Source organism: Delphinus delphis, chromosome 2, assembly GCF_949987515.2.
Source record: "Delphinus delphis chromosome 2, mDelDel1.2, whole genome shotgun sequence".
Lineage (NCBI taxonomy): Eukaryota > Metazoa > Chordata > Mammalia > Artiodactyla > Delphinidae > Delphinus > Delphinus delphis.
In genome coordinates this window covers 37,836,063-37,852,182 of record NC_082684.1, presented here as the reverse complement: position 1 = coordinate 37,852,182, position 16,120 = coordinate 37,836,063, and the positions used below count along the sequence as shown (strand labels likewise).

General features: G+C 40.2%; 1 protein-coding gene across 10 annotated transcripts in view; it reads left to right on the top strand.

The window, feature by feature from the left end:
* Positions 1–16,120, top strand: part of SYNE2 (spectrin repeat containing nuclear envelope protein 2) — a 331,802-nt gene that overhangs the window by 239,173 nt on the left and 76,509 nt on the right. For all 10 annotated transcript variants that reach the window (XM_060004429.1, XM_060004425.1, XM_060004428.1 and 7 more), the window contains 11 exons: positions 993–1,124; positions 2,052–2,204; positions 2,330–2,539; positions 4,290–4,391; positions 5,749–5,868; positions 6,060–6,260; positions 7,619–7,792; positions 9,656–9,787; positions 12,438–12,634; positions 14,202–14,334; positions 15,753–15,935. In XM_060004429.1, coding sequence (XP_059860412.1) covers positions 993–1,124; positions 2,052–2,204; positions 2,330–2,539; positions 4,290–4,391; positions 5,749–5,868; positions 6,060–6,260; positions 7,619–7,792; positions 9,656–9,787; positions 12,438–12,634; positions 14,202–14,334; positions 15,753–15,935 — 1,737 coding nt within the window. The remainder of the gene's footprint in view (positions 1–992; positions 1,125–2,051; positions 2,205–2,329; positions 2,540–4,289; positions 4,392–5,748; positions 5,869–6,059; positions 6,261–7,618; positions 7,793–9,655; positions 9,788–12,437; positions 12,635–14,201; positions 14,335–15,752; positions 15,936–16,120) is intronic.

Below are 16,120 nucleotides of genomic sequence, written 5' to 3'. Positions count from 1 at the left end.
CATCTGCAGTGTGCTGGCCCCTATGCCAATGGTACCTGTCTATAGGTATTCTCACCAGCACACCTTATCACACCTGATTATTGCGATTACAAGGGTTTATTCATACTGTGCCAGCTACTGATGGATGTCTCTCTAAACAGGGAGCCCATGAGCAGAATAGCACCGTGGCTCCCAGCAATCAAGCTTCTGCCTTTAACTTTGCACTCAAACTGCCGGGGCACAGGTTTTCAATGGTTTCCCAATTCCCCAATCTGGTGGGAACTTTTCTGTTCTACTCTACCAAGAACCTTATTTGACCAATTAAAGTTGAATCAAATTCATTGGTAGGATTTTAGTCTTGGTTTCTCCTTGTCATATACACTATAACATGTAATATATCATTCTTTTTCCAGCAATAGAATAACATCCCTTGTTCTCCACCCTTCCACCCCAGCAGAGTCATCTACCATCCCATCCTGTTCCTTTATATATGTTAGTTTTCCAGTTTGGGAAAGAAGTGAACTCTGAATCATTCTCCCTTCTGAAGTCACAGCTCATTTTCAGTACTTATTTAGCTTTTCAATAACAAATCAAGATGCAAATCTGTCCCTGGAGGCGACTGTATTCTATTGTAAGAGTTGGCTGTATGCCAGGAGTCTACCAATAAATGGGAAAAGAAACAACTAACCTTGGAACACAGATAGATAGCATCCCTACAAATTGAAAGATTAGTGGTTTTATTCTATTTTTCAAATTATACTTTGTTTCCCCTCGTTTTGTTATCTAAATGGACCCTCAAGTGTCTGTGTAAAGCCTGTCATGACTTTTCAAAGCTGTCCAAAATATTTAAATTTTAATTTAATTATTTTTTTCTTATAAATGACAAGATAGACAAAAAACACTTTCCAAGAAGGTAAACTCGGAAGATAGCATGTTCAGGCATTTTTGATGTTTTATGTTAACATTCACAGGATCTCAAACTGTTTGTAATAGGGTTTCCCTTTTTCAAATAGGTTGCCACAAATATGAGTGTTCTACCCAGTGTGAGTATATATAACTTTAGATACCCAACAACTGAAGAACTGAAAACTTATACCACCCAACTTGAAGACCTCCGTCAAGAAGCAAATAATCTTCAGACACAGGTAGCAGCTGCATGTTATATAATTTCCTCATTGTAATAACAAAAATGAGAGGAAATGTGATATTGTAAATTGGCCGTAATTTTCTTTACTGAACAAATAATAGGACACATAATGGAATGAGTCCTAGAATTGCAAATAGGATTTATCTCTCTTACTGACTCTGGTAAATTTGGTATTGGTTGCGTAGAATACCATGTGCGTAGGCTTCTCAACCTGAGTCCAGGACTGGCAGGAACAAGGATCTTGATTGATTAGTACTGTCTGCAGTGGGGCTCTGGGATTGCAAGGGTGAGAAGGGAGGGAGGGAGTAGCTGCAAGGTTTCCAACCTTGAGTAGGCTTAACACTGAGGCGGTGTGCGGGATAGCTTAGGTACCCATCAAAGAACAGGGCAGGAAACAGCCCAAATTGGGGTAATCAGTAACTTCGGCAGGCTCCTAAGGCTGTACCATGCCGTACCAATCCTACCTTTAAGATGTTCTACCTTTTTCTAATGAATCCTTCAAGTTTCTTGACTTCTTTTCCTTCTCCAGGCCATACTTGATTTCATTACCCCACTTTCTCCTATGTTAAAATATGGGAGGCGGAGAACAGTGGGAAGAGGGATAGCGTGATTTATCTGGGACCACGCTTCCACCTGGATGGCCCCACTAAAGAAGTCCTTCATCTTTTGATTTACCTTTTAATTCCATTCAGTAGTCAACTCACTACCTAACACTGAGTTTCTTAAACTTGTTTCTCTCAGAGTTAACATCTTAACTTTATTTATTTATTCTGCTACCTAGTTCACAATGCATTTGAAATGACTAATCATAAAAAAAAAAGCATAACATAAATTGTAAACTATAATGGAAACCAGGGAAAATGTAGGCTTAGGAAGGCGAGGAATCTTAGTGATTTTTATTTTTCCTTTTCTCCTCTCGATTTAGGAAAACGTGTCAGAAGAAACATATGCAAATTTGGATAAGAAATTACTTGAACTCTTTCTGACCCTCAGTCAGTGCCTGGGCAGTGTGGAGGAGATGCTGCAGACCCCTTGGCTCCTGAGAGGGGATGTCGGTGCCCAGCAGGTGCACTACGAGGTAGGGAAGCGTCCATCAAGCCCATGTGTTGGCCATTACCACAGGCGGCCCACTAGTTAACTAGAGCTGAAACCTCTCAAGGTCAGACCTTGTTCACAGTGGCTTTCTTCCTCTCCACTTTGCAGGCTCTGGCTCTTGAGTTGAAAAAACTTTGCTTAGCTATGAGTGACAAGAAGAATGATATTTCAAAAGCCATGACTTGGCCTGGCAAGAACGCCAGCCTGTTCCTTGACTGTTTTGATAACCTCCAAATCTACCTGGAGCACATCCAGGCTACAACTGCCTCTAGGAGCAAGTCCCTGAAAGCTGGCCTCGACTATAACCGCAGTTATCAGGTATGGGTCTGTGCACTTGGCTGCTTTGACACTGTTTTAGATCGTAGCATGGACCTCTAATTTCCATTCATTCCTATTCCTGGCAGCATTCATGAGTGGGAATTGCTAAGGACAGCGATGACACTCTTTCTATGAAGGTCTTTAAGTTAGTTCAGCTGCTCATGGTGGGAGACCATTTGAAAGTGAGGTCCGTTCCAAACTCTCGGGTATGAATTTGTTAGGTTGAGCTAAAGTAATGTTTCTTTCCTGCGTTACATTCAGCCACTTAAAGAGCGTCACCTGGCAGGATTTCTAGGTAAGGGGAGCCATTACAGTTTTTGAGCAAAGGAATGACAGTCCACGTACATTTCCGGCAGATCCATCTGGCAGTTGTCTAATGGGGATTAGAGCAGAGACTTGAGGCAGGTGGACTAGTTAGGAAGCTACTAAAAACTATCTAATGAGAGAGAAAAGAAACAGAACATCACTTAGGAAAGAGTCTTGCCCATAAAATCAAACCTGAATCTGATCAAGCCTCTAGGATCCAAGTGAAATAGACACAAGGGAGGAACATGTTGAGCGGCACCAAGGGAACGCAGTCAGCCAGGCCCAGGCAGTGGCAAGCTGTATAGAATGTGTGTGTATGCGCTTTTCTCCACAACCAGCCCGCCACCCCAACACCAAAAAATCCAAAAAACCAAAAAAAGAGAGAGATGGGCAGGGGGGCTGCAGATGACAAGGGACTTAAGACACTTGTTAATCCATTACAGCCTATTGGACCTCATTTAGATCCCGGTTCCAACAAGCCAAAAGGAAAAAATATAGGCAATTAGAGAAATGTGAACCCTGCCTCGATAGTTAATAATACTAAGGAATTATTACTGATTTGTAGTATTTGTGTGTGTGTGTGTGGGGTACGCGGGCCTCTCACTGTTGTGGCCTCTCCCGTTGCGGAGCACAGGCTCCGGACGCACAGGTTCAGCGGCCATGGCTCACGGGCCCAGCTGCTCCGCGGCATGTGGGATCTTCCCGGATCGGGGCACGAACCCGTATCCCCTGCATTGGCAGGCGGATTCGCAACCACTGTGCTACCAGGGAAGCCCGATTTGTAGTATTTTTAAAGGGAGGAATCTTTATCTTTTAGGAAATACATACTGAAAACATATACTAGTGAAATAATATGGTATCTGGGATTTACTTCCAAATAATCTGAGGGAAGGAAGGTTAGGTACAGTCAAGAAAGCTCAGGAGACGGGCTTCCCTGGTGGCGCAGTGGTTGAGAATCTGCCTGTTAATGCAGGGGACACGGGTTTGAGCCCTGGTCTGGGAGGATCCCACATGCTGCGGAGCAACTAGGCCCGTGAGCCACAACTACTGAGTCTGCGCGTCTGGAGCCTGTGCTCCGCAACAAGAGAGGCCTCGATAGTGAGAGGCCCACGCACTGCGATGAAGAGTGGCCCCCACTTGCCACAACTAGAGAAAGCCCTTGCACAGAAACGAAGACCCAACAAGCCATAAATAAAATAATTAATTAATTTTTAAAAAAAAACAAAAAAGAAAGCTCAGGGGAGGGTGCAGAAGAGAGACGACCAGGCCCAAGTCAGTAATTGTTAAAGCTGGATGGATGTTGGTAACGCAGGGGTTCCTCCTATTTTGGCATATGTTTGAAATTTCTTATAGCACAGAAACTGAAGGACAACTGAATCTTTAAAAAGGTACTGAAGGCCTAAGTGAGATTCTCACTGTTTCCTGCATTTATCTTTTTATACAGAATGAAATAAAGCGATTATATGATCAACTTATTAAGAATAAAACATCTTTACAACAATCTCTGAATGAAATTAGTGGCCAGAGTATTGATGAACAGCTTCAGGTAATCAAGTCAAAATAATTCAAACTGACTTAACCTTGAACCAGAGAGTCTTGTGTATAAGCTGTGTTCCTGAATCACTTCCCGAAATGTAAGTTTGTTTAGTGTTGGGAAGGGTATTGAGAAATGAAACCCTCACCCTCTTTGTAGGAGTGCCAATTAGTCCAGCATCTAGGGATCATTTGGCTACATATCAAAACTTTAAGCCTAAATGCTCTTGCATACAGCAGCCCTTTCACTCCATTTATCCAGGAAGTATTAATTGAGGACCTACTATGTTCAGGCACTTCTCTAGGTACTGGACTTGCACTTATCCTAAAGAAAAAGGCAAGTGCATAAAGATAAATATATTCATGAATATTCAAGGATGGACCTAGCTGCACTGCTTGCATTAAAGACTCTAAATAGCCCAGAAGTCCGTTAAGAGCAGACTGTTGCTAAAGCAGTGAGCAGCCTTACGATGGCATATTATATGTCTGTTTAAAAGGCTCCAGATACGTTTGTACTGATGTGAAGAGATGCTGAGGAGCTTGTAAGGGAGGAATGCAAATTGCAGAACACAATGAGGTGTGCAATCTATTGTGTTTCAGGATGTGCACTATACCTCTACTCAGTACATGCTTTGAACACATTAGGAACAAACTGTCAACTGTGGATCTTTGGGGAGAATGGAGAGGATAGAGAAGTGGGACTTTCACTTTTCCCTTAATTCTTGTCTATAATGTTTAATTCTTTTTTTTTTTTTTCGGTAGAACACAAGGGCCTTAGCCCCATTTATTTGCATAAGCCAGAGGTTTCTGCCACAGTAACAGTCTTAGATCGTGGGGAGCCCTTTCCCTCCAGCCTCGGCAGGGGCAGAGGGAGACAGACACACGAACACGTCTTTCAGATCCCTTTCTCTGAGGTCTGAAGAGACCGTCTCCTCCTCTCCTGTTGCCTCTAAATGATTAGCTTTCTAAGTCTGCACCCCCCACCGCACACACAGTCTGCTATGGGTTAAGCACCAAATATCAAATCAAACCCATTAAACAGGTTGCTCTTTAACCACAGACACAAAGAAGAGTGTGATGCCACGAAGGAACTGGCCAGTCTGGGAACAAATGTACATGCTCCCTTCTTTCTGACCCGTGGAAGAGTCTGCTCCTTGAGCCTGACCTGGATGTTTCATCACAGGGAGACTGGGGAGGCTTCCAGGGAATAACTCGACTTTGGCCCTCTTCCACGGCTATAAGGATGTTGTTCCCACAGGGACCATCCAGATTCCAGCTCTGGAGAAAGACAAAATGTTCAATTCTTTTAAAATGAATATGTAGACGCCTTATTAAACGGTTTTACTCTTTTGTATCGCCTCTCGCTTTAGAAAGCAGATGCATACACAGTGGAGCTGCAGAACTCTGAGAGCCGAGTGGCAAAGCTAAGAGACGAAGGGGAAAGGCTTCATTTACCTTCTGTTCTACTCCAGGAGGTTTACAAATTAGAGGTATGTCTGAGCAGAGCACAGAACTATGAATTATAAAGAGTATTACTCTTATAATTTACTCTCCGTGAATTACTATGATTGTAAAGAGTAAGACTTTTTTCTTCTACCAAGGGAATTTAGATATGTTCTTCATTTGGGTTATTTTCATGGTTGGATGGAAAAGTCTGTGCACACCTGCTCTTTCTTTTCAGGATGTACTTGACAGAATGTGGGGAATCCTGAGAGCCAGGTACACAAAACTCAGCAGCCCTTTCATCACTGAGAGCCAGCAAGATGCTTTGTTGCAAGGCATGGTAGAACTGGTGAATATCGGAAAGGAAAATCTTGCTCATGACCACTTACAACAAACCAAAAGTAAAGTTGCCTTACAGGCTCAAATACAAAATCACAAGGTAAGACACGTGGGTCAGATCACCTTTTCATAGACTTTAAGTTTTTCTGAGTGTGAACTAAGAGCATCCGTTTTCTTCCCTGGTGAAATTTACATCATTCCTTCATTCTTTTAACAAACATCTATTACAGTGCTCCCTGTGTACCAGGAACCCTGCTAAACTCGTAAGAATATGATTGTGAGTGAAAACAGACATAGTTCCTAATACTTATGGAGCTTTCAGTTGATTGAGAAGACATATTTGTCAAGGAGCCATTCAAACAAATTTAAAATTAAACTTGGCATACACACTTTAAGAACATTTAATAGAGGGAATTGAATTTGGGGGTTAGGAGAGGTTTTACTGAGAACCGAAATCAAAAGAAATATTTAAATTACGTAAATGTATGTCTAGCGTAATGCTACAATAAATCCTTTTGTTTTCCATTCATTTCATTAAACAAAACCTCATGATCATCAACAAGAGATATGCAGTAATTAAGTGCTGATAACAAAAATGTATAAGACAGGGTTCCTGCCTTCAATAAGCTGAAGTCTAGGCTTTAGATTAAGTAGACCTTAGTCTAAGAAAAATTCAGAGGTAAATATTGTATAAAGGATGGCGGGGAAGAGGAGAAAATATATTAACTGATATATACAATGTGTCAGACCTTATGATAGATGCTTTTATAAACGCTTGTATGTATCCTTTTCAAGGAACAAGAGAAGGGATTCACCTAATAAGAGGTCCCCCCCAAACAACTAGAGGGGGCAGCCGACTATAAATAGAGAGCCATGGGAAGGAAAGCCTTCCTCTTTAAAGGCCTTAAAGTGCTATTCTGGGAGCTTTCACCAACCAGAATCCCAATAGACCGCATCAGTGGTCTGACCCTTTAGTTAACTATTTTATTGTGTAGAAGTTAGAACCAGAGTTCAGGAACCTCTGGCTCTTGAATATGTGAGTTTCTTGGGCTCACACAACTATCCATCCAATTCATCATCTTGAAACTAATTAGCCACATCAGTGGCTTTACCACTTTTTGTAAAGTTGCTTAAAACTTGGAATAACTGACATAGGAAGATCTCACTGGAAATTTAAATTGACTAATTAATAATGTTTGCCCTTTAATTTGGACTATTTTGTGGAAAATATTACCTAGGGTAATTTTTCTTCGTGATTTGTTAAAATTCCATTCGTACTCAAAGACTATGGACACATAGGCAATTTTTATTTTGTTTTCTGGTGTGTTTGACTCTACATGGCTGTCCTGGGATTTTGGATTAAAAAGTAAATGACACTAGAACATGTTGAAGTAACGAATTTTAAGATTTTTCACAATGTAAAAATAAATAAATATTAAAATCTTCCTCACTTCACAGCTTTTTTTCCGGAAGCTTGTTGCTGACATGCTGTTGATCCAAACATACTCCAACAAAATGCTTCCTTCTTTATTGCAAAAGAAAGAGACAGTGTGGGCAGAACAAGTAAAGGAAGTTAAATTACTAGAAGAAAAGTCACACCAGTGTGGAATAAAGTTGCAAAGTTTATTGCAGGTATGTGGCTTTCATAAATTTTGTACTTAAGCCGGGAATTCTGGATTTTCAGCCATCACCTCTAGTTTTGAAAACAAGTATCTGGTTATTATTAAGCAATAGTTAAGTGGGAACCAGCAGTGAGGAATGTGGAATCCTGTTCCAGCTCTGACTGCTACTCCCGGAAAGAAATATTAGCTGAGATTTCTTATATGTTGGTTAGGGATGGCATAGCATCTTTCTACCTTCCAGGTTTGTGTACAAATAAACAGAATGGAAAGCACTTTGAGATCTTGAATGAGATCATCTGATGAAATAGTCAGCGGTTCAGAAATGGTGCATCCCGAAGAGGGCAAGCCCAGATGTTCTGTTGCTGAAGTAGATTCATGACAGTCCTGTCCCGAGTCAAAGAAAAAAATTAAGCTTACGTAAAGCTCTTTCTCAATTTTAAGGTTTATTTTCCCTTTAACTTCTTAAACACAGTGGATGTTAGCACATAAAGGAAATAAACAAAAAACAAAGAAATATTCAACTTTTTTTTTTTAATTTATTTTCTTTTTGACTGCATTGAGTCTTCGTTGCTGCACGTGGGCTTTCTCTAGTTTGGCGGCGAGCGGGGGCTACTCTTCGTTGCGGTGCGTGGGCTTCTCGTCGCAGTGGCTTCTCTTGTTGTGGAGCACGGGCTCTAGGCTCACAGGCTTCAGTAGTTGTGGCACGTGGGCTCAGTAGTTGTGGCTCACAGGCTCTAGAGCGCAGGCTCAGTAGTTGTGGCACACGGGCTTAGTTGCCCCACAGCATGTGGGATCTTCCCAGACAAGGCATCAAACCCATGTCCCCTGCACTGGCAGGCAGATTCCTAACCACTGCACCACCAGAAAAGTTCCAGTATTCAACTTTTTAATGTGATAATAAGCTATGGTATTATTTTATGCTAATAAAATTAATTTTCTAGTTAGTGTGTCAAGTTGATATTTATAGTAATGGTTCATCGTATTTAAAAAAAAGACTCCATGAGGGACTTCCCTGGCAGTCCACTGGTTAAGACTCCATGCTTCTACTGCAGGGGCACAGGTTTACTCCCTGATCAGGGAACTAAGATCCCACATGCCCTGTGGCACAGCCAAATAGTTAATAAATAAGTTAAATAAAAAAAGACTCCATGAACCCAGTGAGTGCCCCTAACAGCCATGTCACCCGCTGTTTCACTAGCTATGAGAATTACTAAGGTGGTTAATTTTCCAGCAGGTAAGATTTCACGTCCCTAAGTCAGCTCTGTAGAGTGCTGAGACCCTAGGGGTGGGCTTCTCTGGAACTGGAGAGAGCTAGGACAAGGCAGACTCAGGCTAAGGCAGTAGTTAGTCCCCTGATGAAGCGTAAGCCCATAACTTCTCAAACAGCTTCTTCAAGCAGCACGGTAGGGTAATGGTTTGGGTCGTGTCTGTTGGGTAATGTTCGTAGGACTGGGGATTGGAGCAGGGAGCGTTGGGAGCAGCCTAACAGAAGCTTCTGTTGAAAAAGACTTTACAAGTTAACCCCTTCCTTTCCAAGTAAGAGAAAGGCTCTGAGGTCTCCACAGAGGTGCATGCTGAGAGTATCACTTTAACTTAATCCTATCATTCCCTACTCGATTTGACGAGACAAGCATAAAACCCTAATACCAACTGGATTTTTTAAAACCTTCTCCACAAAGCAGTGGAAGTGGAGTTGTTTCCCACCAGACACTGAGCTCTTACTAGGGTGGGTTATATCTCAGAAACCCCTGGAATCTGTGCTTTAATTTTGTACGGTCTCAGAGTTCATTTTTGTTTTAAGGATTAATTTTGTCATTATCTGGAACTAATCTAGAAAAAGCCCCCTGCTGATCATGTGTTCTTAATTCTTTAGAAATGGGAAGAATTTGATGAAAACTATGCGTCTCTTGAAAAGGACCTGGAAATTCTTGTATCTACGTTGCCCTCTGTGAGTTTGGTGGAAGAGACAGAGGAAAGATTAATGGAAAGGATTTCATTTTATCAGGTATTTTGCTTCCGCTTAAGCCGTCAAAGTCATTGTCTGTAGCACTTTGTATTTTTATTGTGTTTTGACTAAATTACTTGACTTTGAAGGTGAATGATTTGAATTGAAATGAAATATCATTCCTCACACAACTCACAGTGAGACGTATTTGGGGAAACTGCAGATTTACTTGCGGGGTTCTTGACATAACCACATGTCTGACGTGGGGTCGGGACCTTGGTTTGAGTCCTGGCTCTCACTTATCACTTTGTCAACTTTCTGTCCCTAAGCCTCAGTGTCTTTATCTGTAGCATGTAGGTAATCAAGCTGGTGCTACCAGTCTCTGGAGGTGGATGTCAGTGGGTATGGACATGAGCTAAAGTATGGGAAGAACTTTGTAAACCACGGGCCTCTGAACATATTTTTAGTTTTATGACAACAGTGAAGCCCTGACTGGACGTAGCCTATGAGACAAACAATAATCTGTTACCTGGCACCAGCGTTATAAAGAGACTTCAAACTTGAAATTTTTTCTTGTGTAATGTTTGATATTGTTATTATCAAAGTCTCTATGTCTCAAATTTCAATGCCATAGAAAAGATAAAATGGTTTTCAAATGGTATTAAGAACATGACCAACAGATAAAAACAAGGTTTAAATATTTTCTGCAGAAACTGAAAATACTTAGTTTTAACCTTAGAATGTATGTGGTCAGAATCTGAGTTGTGCAGCTAGAGTTGCTATCATATATCAACTTTAAAACTTCAAAGGCAGGTTTGTTGCCAGACCAGACCGAATGGAAGAAGAAAGCATGGAATACTTGGCAGGGTCCCACCATTCCTTGGAGGCACTTAAGCTCCTGTAAGGAACATTTTTCAGAGGCTGGAATGCTGTAGTTATGCTCTCTAGGTGTCTTGAAAGCTGCCATGGATATCTTTGCCATCTTGTCATATTGAGTTGAACTCAGATAAAGCTGAGTCTTATGGGGGCGGGAAGCTGCTCTTCAATTCTTTGTTAGCCTAGGGATGCAGAAGGTACCACCTGAACAGCTGAAAGAATGCAGCTAAAAACAGATCGGTTTTAAACCTTATTATATTAAGAAACAGTTCATATTAGCCAACCTGATAGAAGCCTGATTATTTCCCCAAGAGTAGCTGTATACCTTAAACTATAACCTGTGATTCTGTTAAGTTAGAGATATTTTTGAAATCAAAATAATTGTTCTAAGACTTTTAAATATATTTGACAGACTGAAAGAAGACAGATATCTAGTAAAACCCATCTCACTGAGAGCGTTCCTTAGGTCATTATCGTCTTCTGCGTCATGGAGAGGTTTGTGTGTATCTTGATCAGGGGACGTCTGTGGGCCGGGAATGTAGGGTCAGTCCGTTGCATGGCCTCTGGTGTTGAACAAGCCGTGTTCCAGTGCCGGTTGACACCTCATTGACCGAGTGACCAGTGCAGTCTGACTCCTGTGTATAAAATGGGAAAATTAAAACTTCTCATATATGAGGGCAACCCATGAAACAATAGCATTTCCATGTAACTGTAACAAAAGATATTTTGAAAAAAAAAAAAACTTTTCAGAGATGCTCTTAAGATGAAGTGTCTCACACTGAAGGCTTAGAAAATTAGAACCTTTTTTTTAAACTTATGTTGGACATTTTATTCTAGCCTGTGGACTTGGGCAGGCAGAAGGAGTTGCAGCTAGGAGTGGTGGAAAGGGCATTGGAGGTAGACTTTTTAATTAATTTTTTAAAAAGCTTAAGTTAATTGGAAAATAGCAAATGTTCTGTTTTGATCGTAATTTATTTTTTAAGATTAAATTTAAGTAACAGTCAGGATATGTGTCATTAGCTGAACCCAACTACAGAAGATAATTGCCTTTAGACAGAGTTCTCTTCAGGGGGTCATTGCATTCACAGTTCTGAAGAATTTTTTTTTTTTCATGAGGTTGAATTAGCAATGTGTTGTTTTCATTTATTCTTCTAAAATCCTCTTCTTTTCTCCCTGCTGAATCCTGATATCCAGAAGACTCTCAAAATGAGCTTTCCCCCCTACTGTTTGGGTCTAAAAGATGATAAAGAAATGTTTTCTTATTGATCCCCTTCATACCTAGGCCGCAATGTAAAATGCTTCCAGGTGCCCAGGCAGGAGAACGGAAATAAGGGTCACTGACTGGGTGGACAGTGGGAGGGCTGGTGGGGACAGTGGTGGAGGAGAACCCAGGAGAACAACCTCTTCCAAAGGAGCTTGCTAGAGCTTCCTGTTTTCCCCGAGTCACAGGAAATCTTGATTTCTATGTAAAATTTTTTGATTTTCAGAATAAGCTTTAGGTCACACAAAACCTCTCTGCAAGCTCAGTGTGCCCTGTAGACCATCACCTAGTTTCTAGGTGAAAGAAGTAACGATCAGATCTAAATCTGTGAATTTTCATTTTATATTGCATGTATAATCTGTGCAGTAGAAATGCATTGGACACTCTCATTGTGGAAGATAATGAATAATCCATTTATCATGTTTGTTCAGCCAGACTGCAAGAGTCTTGAGGGTTTGGAAAGTGTTACTGTTTCTTCAGTAGCCTCTACTGTAGGTTTTTCATGAAGTATTTGTGAATTGACTGGCTGATTTAATTTTTAAATCATTCATTCTATGACTTTATTTTTATTAGCAAATAAAAAGAAACATCGATGAGAAGCATGCCCGGCTTTACCAGACTGTGAATGAAGGCAAACAGCTGGTGGTCTCCGTGAGCTGTCCTGAACTAGAGGGCCAGATTGCAAAACTGGAAGAGCAGTGGTTGTCCCTAAACAAAAAAATTGATCATGAACTACACAGACTGCAAACGCTTCTCAAGCATCTGCTCAGGTGTGGTTTCTTAGGGATTGATTGGCATCAGAAAAAGACCTCAGAGGGATTCTGCAGTCAACCAGATTTTACATGCTGTCCCCCTGTTGTACGGTTTTTGACATTCTAAAGCAGTTGAGTCCCTCTTCCAGGCTAAATGGGAACGAAAGTCTCTGATGCTAGTTTGCAAGACTCAGGATAATGTGTAATCACTCCTGTGGAAACTAGGAATTATGTTATAAAATTATACACGTTACCTTTATGCCATGATGTTGCTCTTTCCTACACTTTTCCAAATTTTTTTTTTTTTTTTTTTTTTCTGGTACGCGGGCCTCTCACTGCTGTGGCCTCTCCCATTGCGGAGCACAGGCTCCGGACGCGCAGGCCCAGCGGCCACGGCTCACGGGCCCAGCCGCTCCGTGGCATGTGGGATCTTCCCGGACCGGGGCACGAACCCGTGTCCCCTGCATCGGCAGGCGGACTCTCAACCACTGCGCCACCAGGGAAGCCCCCCAAATTTTTTTAAATCTTAAAAATAATTTTAGCTAATGGAATAGTTTGAAAAAGTCTTTGGAGTTCTTCAAAGAATTTTTTTGCTTTAACTGATCAAATCTTTAAAAAAAATTTTTTTTTATTTTGTGTTGAAGTATACTTGATTTACAATGTTGTGTTAGTTTCTGGTGTATATAGCAAAGTGATTCATAATACATGTTCAGTGGTATATATTCAGTCATATATATAATACATATATTCTTTTTCATATTCTTTTCCATTGTGGTTTAATAGGATACTGAATATAGTTCTGTGTGCTTTATAGCAGGACCTTGTTGTTTATCTATTTTATATATAGTAGTATGTATTTGTTAATCTCAAACTCCTAATTTATCCCTCCCCATCCCTTTCCCCTTTGGTGGCCATAAGTTTGTTTTCTATGTCTGTGAGTCTGTTTCTGTATTGTAAATAAGTTCATTTTTATCATATTTTAGATTCCACATATAAGTGATATCATATGGTATTTGTCTTTCGCTTACTTCATTCTTGAAACCCTTGAAGAAGATAGAAAACATAGAACACTTAACCTCATTCTCTTTCCCACCTCTTAGGGAGGCTGTCTTAACCTAGAGAAGTTTAGAAGTTACAAGAGGGACCGCATTTTGCTTGGATATTTTCATTCCATCAGATAAATATATTGGCATCCAGCCAATAGCAATTCGCTATTATACAACTTATACCAATGCTGATTATATTTTTACTGTACACAAATCTACAGAGGACGTTTGATGAATAAAAATAATTTCTGTCCTTACCTGTGGGTTTACTTTTGTATAGCTGTAATAAACTTTTAAAAGACTATTTTAGACTTTAAAATGCCTCTTTGTTCTTGATTAGTCATTATAGAGTCGTAGAAAATGACAGGAGCATCAGATTTGGGACCTGGGATTAAACAGGGTATAATTCTTTAAAAAATCATGATTTTTCTGAGTAATAGGATTGGTCAACACAAGAAAATAAATGGTGAAACAGAAGAAAATATACGGGGGATGCAATCGTTTCTAATTTCCTTTCTCTCCCACTTTACTCCTATTAGTTATAACAGAGATTCAGATCAGTTAACCAAGTGGTTGGAATCTTCTCAGCAAACTCTGAACTACTGGAAAGAGCAGTCCCTCAATGTGTCTCAGGACTTGGACACAATCAGAAGCAACATAAACAATTTTTTTGTAAGTTGTAATACAATATGCTCAGGTAATTGTTGGTTAGAAAAAAATATCGGGGGAAAATTAGGAGAGTTGGTGTGATAGTTTCCATAATCATTTGTAGATAAGGGGTAAAACTTGGGCTAATAGCAGCTGCATTCTTCAAACTTAGAACTATTTGTTTATACTATTGATTTATATGCTTATAATAATGATAAAGTATATTTTAAATTGACACTATAAAATATATATATATTTAAAACTTGCCCTGACATGGGGCATGTTTTACAAGTGCAGAAAATAACTCCCCTACCTGCCCCCTAAAACCTCACAGGATTATTAATTCATAAATGTTAGCTAATAAATACATGGTTTTCAATTGTTATATACAGAATTGATGTTTCTACTAAAATGTTATTGTTCTGTTGTTTTAAGGAGTTTTTTTTGAAGAAAAGAAAGTATTAATTTTGTGATATAAATTATACTTTGAGACCTTTTCATCTTTTCCCTTAGTCTTTTCTCCATTTTTCGTATTTTGTAGCTATGATTACTCACTTTGCTATTAAAATATAAATATTTTTTAAATATACTGGGAAAAAACCTGTAAGTACCAGGAAAGATTTCAGATATTTTAGTTAAAAATTTGTTGTGTTTAGTTCATTTAATATGAACTTTAAAAAAAAATGAACGTAGTGCTGTGTTCCGTATTTTCTTTTTATAGTTGAAATGATGATTTGTCTATTTTAAAAAATATTAATCCATTAGATTATAAGCCACTCAAGGGGCAGGAACTCCATCTCTTTTGTTCCCCACCATATATCAAATGCCTGGAACAGTGCCTGACACTTAGCAGGAAAAATGTGTGTGTGTGTGTGTGTGTGTGTGTGCGCGCGCGCGTGCTCACATGTGAGCACATATACACATGCATACATACACATATAAATATTTACTATTTGAATTGAATTCATTTATTTAGTCTTGGACTCTAACCAGTTATTCTGACTCTTAGTTACTCCATGCCTTATTTATTTATTATTTATATTTATCTGTTTATTTATTTTTTTGGCTGTGTTGGGTCTTCGTTGCTGGGTGTGGGCTTTCTCTAGTTGCGGTGAACGGGGGCTACTCTTCATTGCGGTGCGCGGGCTCCTCATTGCGGTGGTTTCTCTTGTTGCGGAACACAGGCTCTAGGCGCACGGGCTTCAGTAGTTGTGGCACGCGGGCTCAGTAGTTGTGGCTCATGGGCTCTAGAGCGCAGGCTCAGTAGTTGCGGTGCATGGGCTTAGTTGCTCTGCGGCATGTGGGATCTTCCCAGGCCAGGGTTTGAACCCATGTCCCCTGCATTGGCAGGCGGATTCTTAACCACTGCGCCACCAGGGAAGTCCTTCCATGACACATTTAAATTTTAAAAGTTTCTAAACTTTGAAACTGTTTCCTTTTAGGAGTTTTCAAAGGAACTTGATGAAAAGTCCTCCTTGAAAACTGCAGTTCTAAGTACTGGGAACCAACTTCTTCACCTGAAAGAAGCTGATACGGCAACACTGAGAGCTTCTTTAGCACAGTTTGAACAAAAGTGGACAATGCTCATAACTCAACTTCCTGACATCCAAGAAAAACTTCACCAGGTAAGTAGTTAAAAACCCAGCATTTGAATTAGCATTCACTTGTTAGCTCACAACTCTTTTAAAATCATTTCTCTGACTCAGTAATTTTCATTGACACCACCTATCTTTTCTCTGGCACCACTGAATATAGGTCTTAATTACTGGACTCTCCTCCAGTGGGATCTTTCTTAAGAGAGAAATCAGGC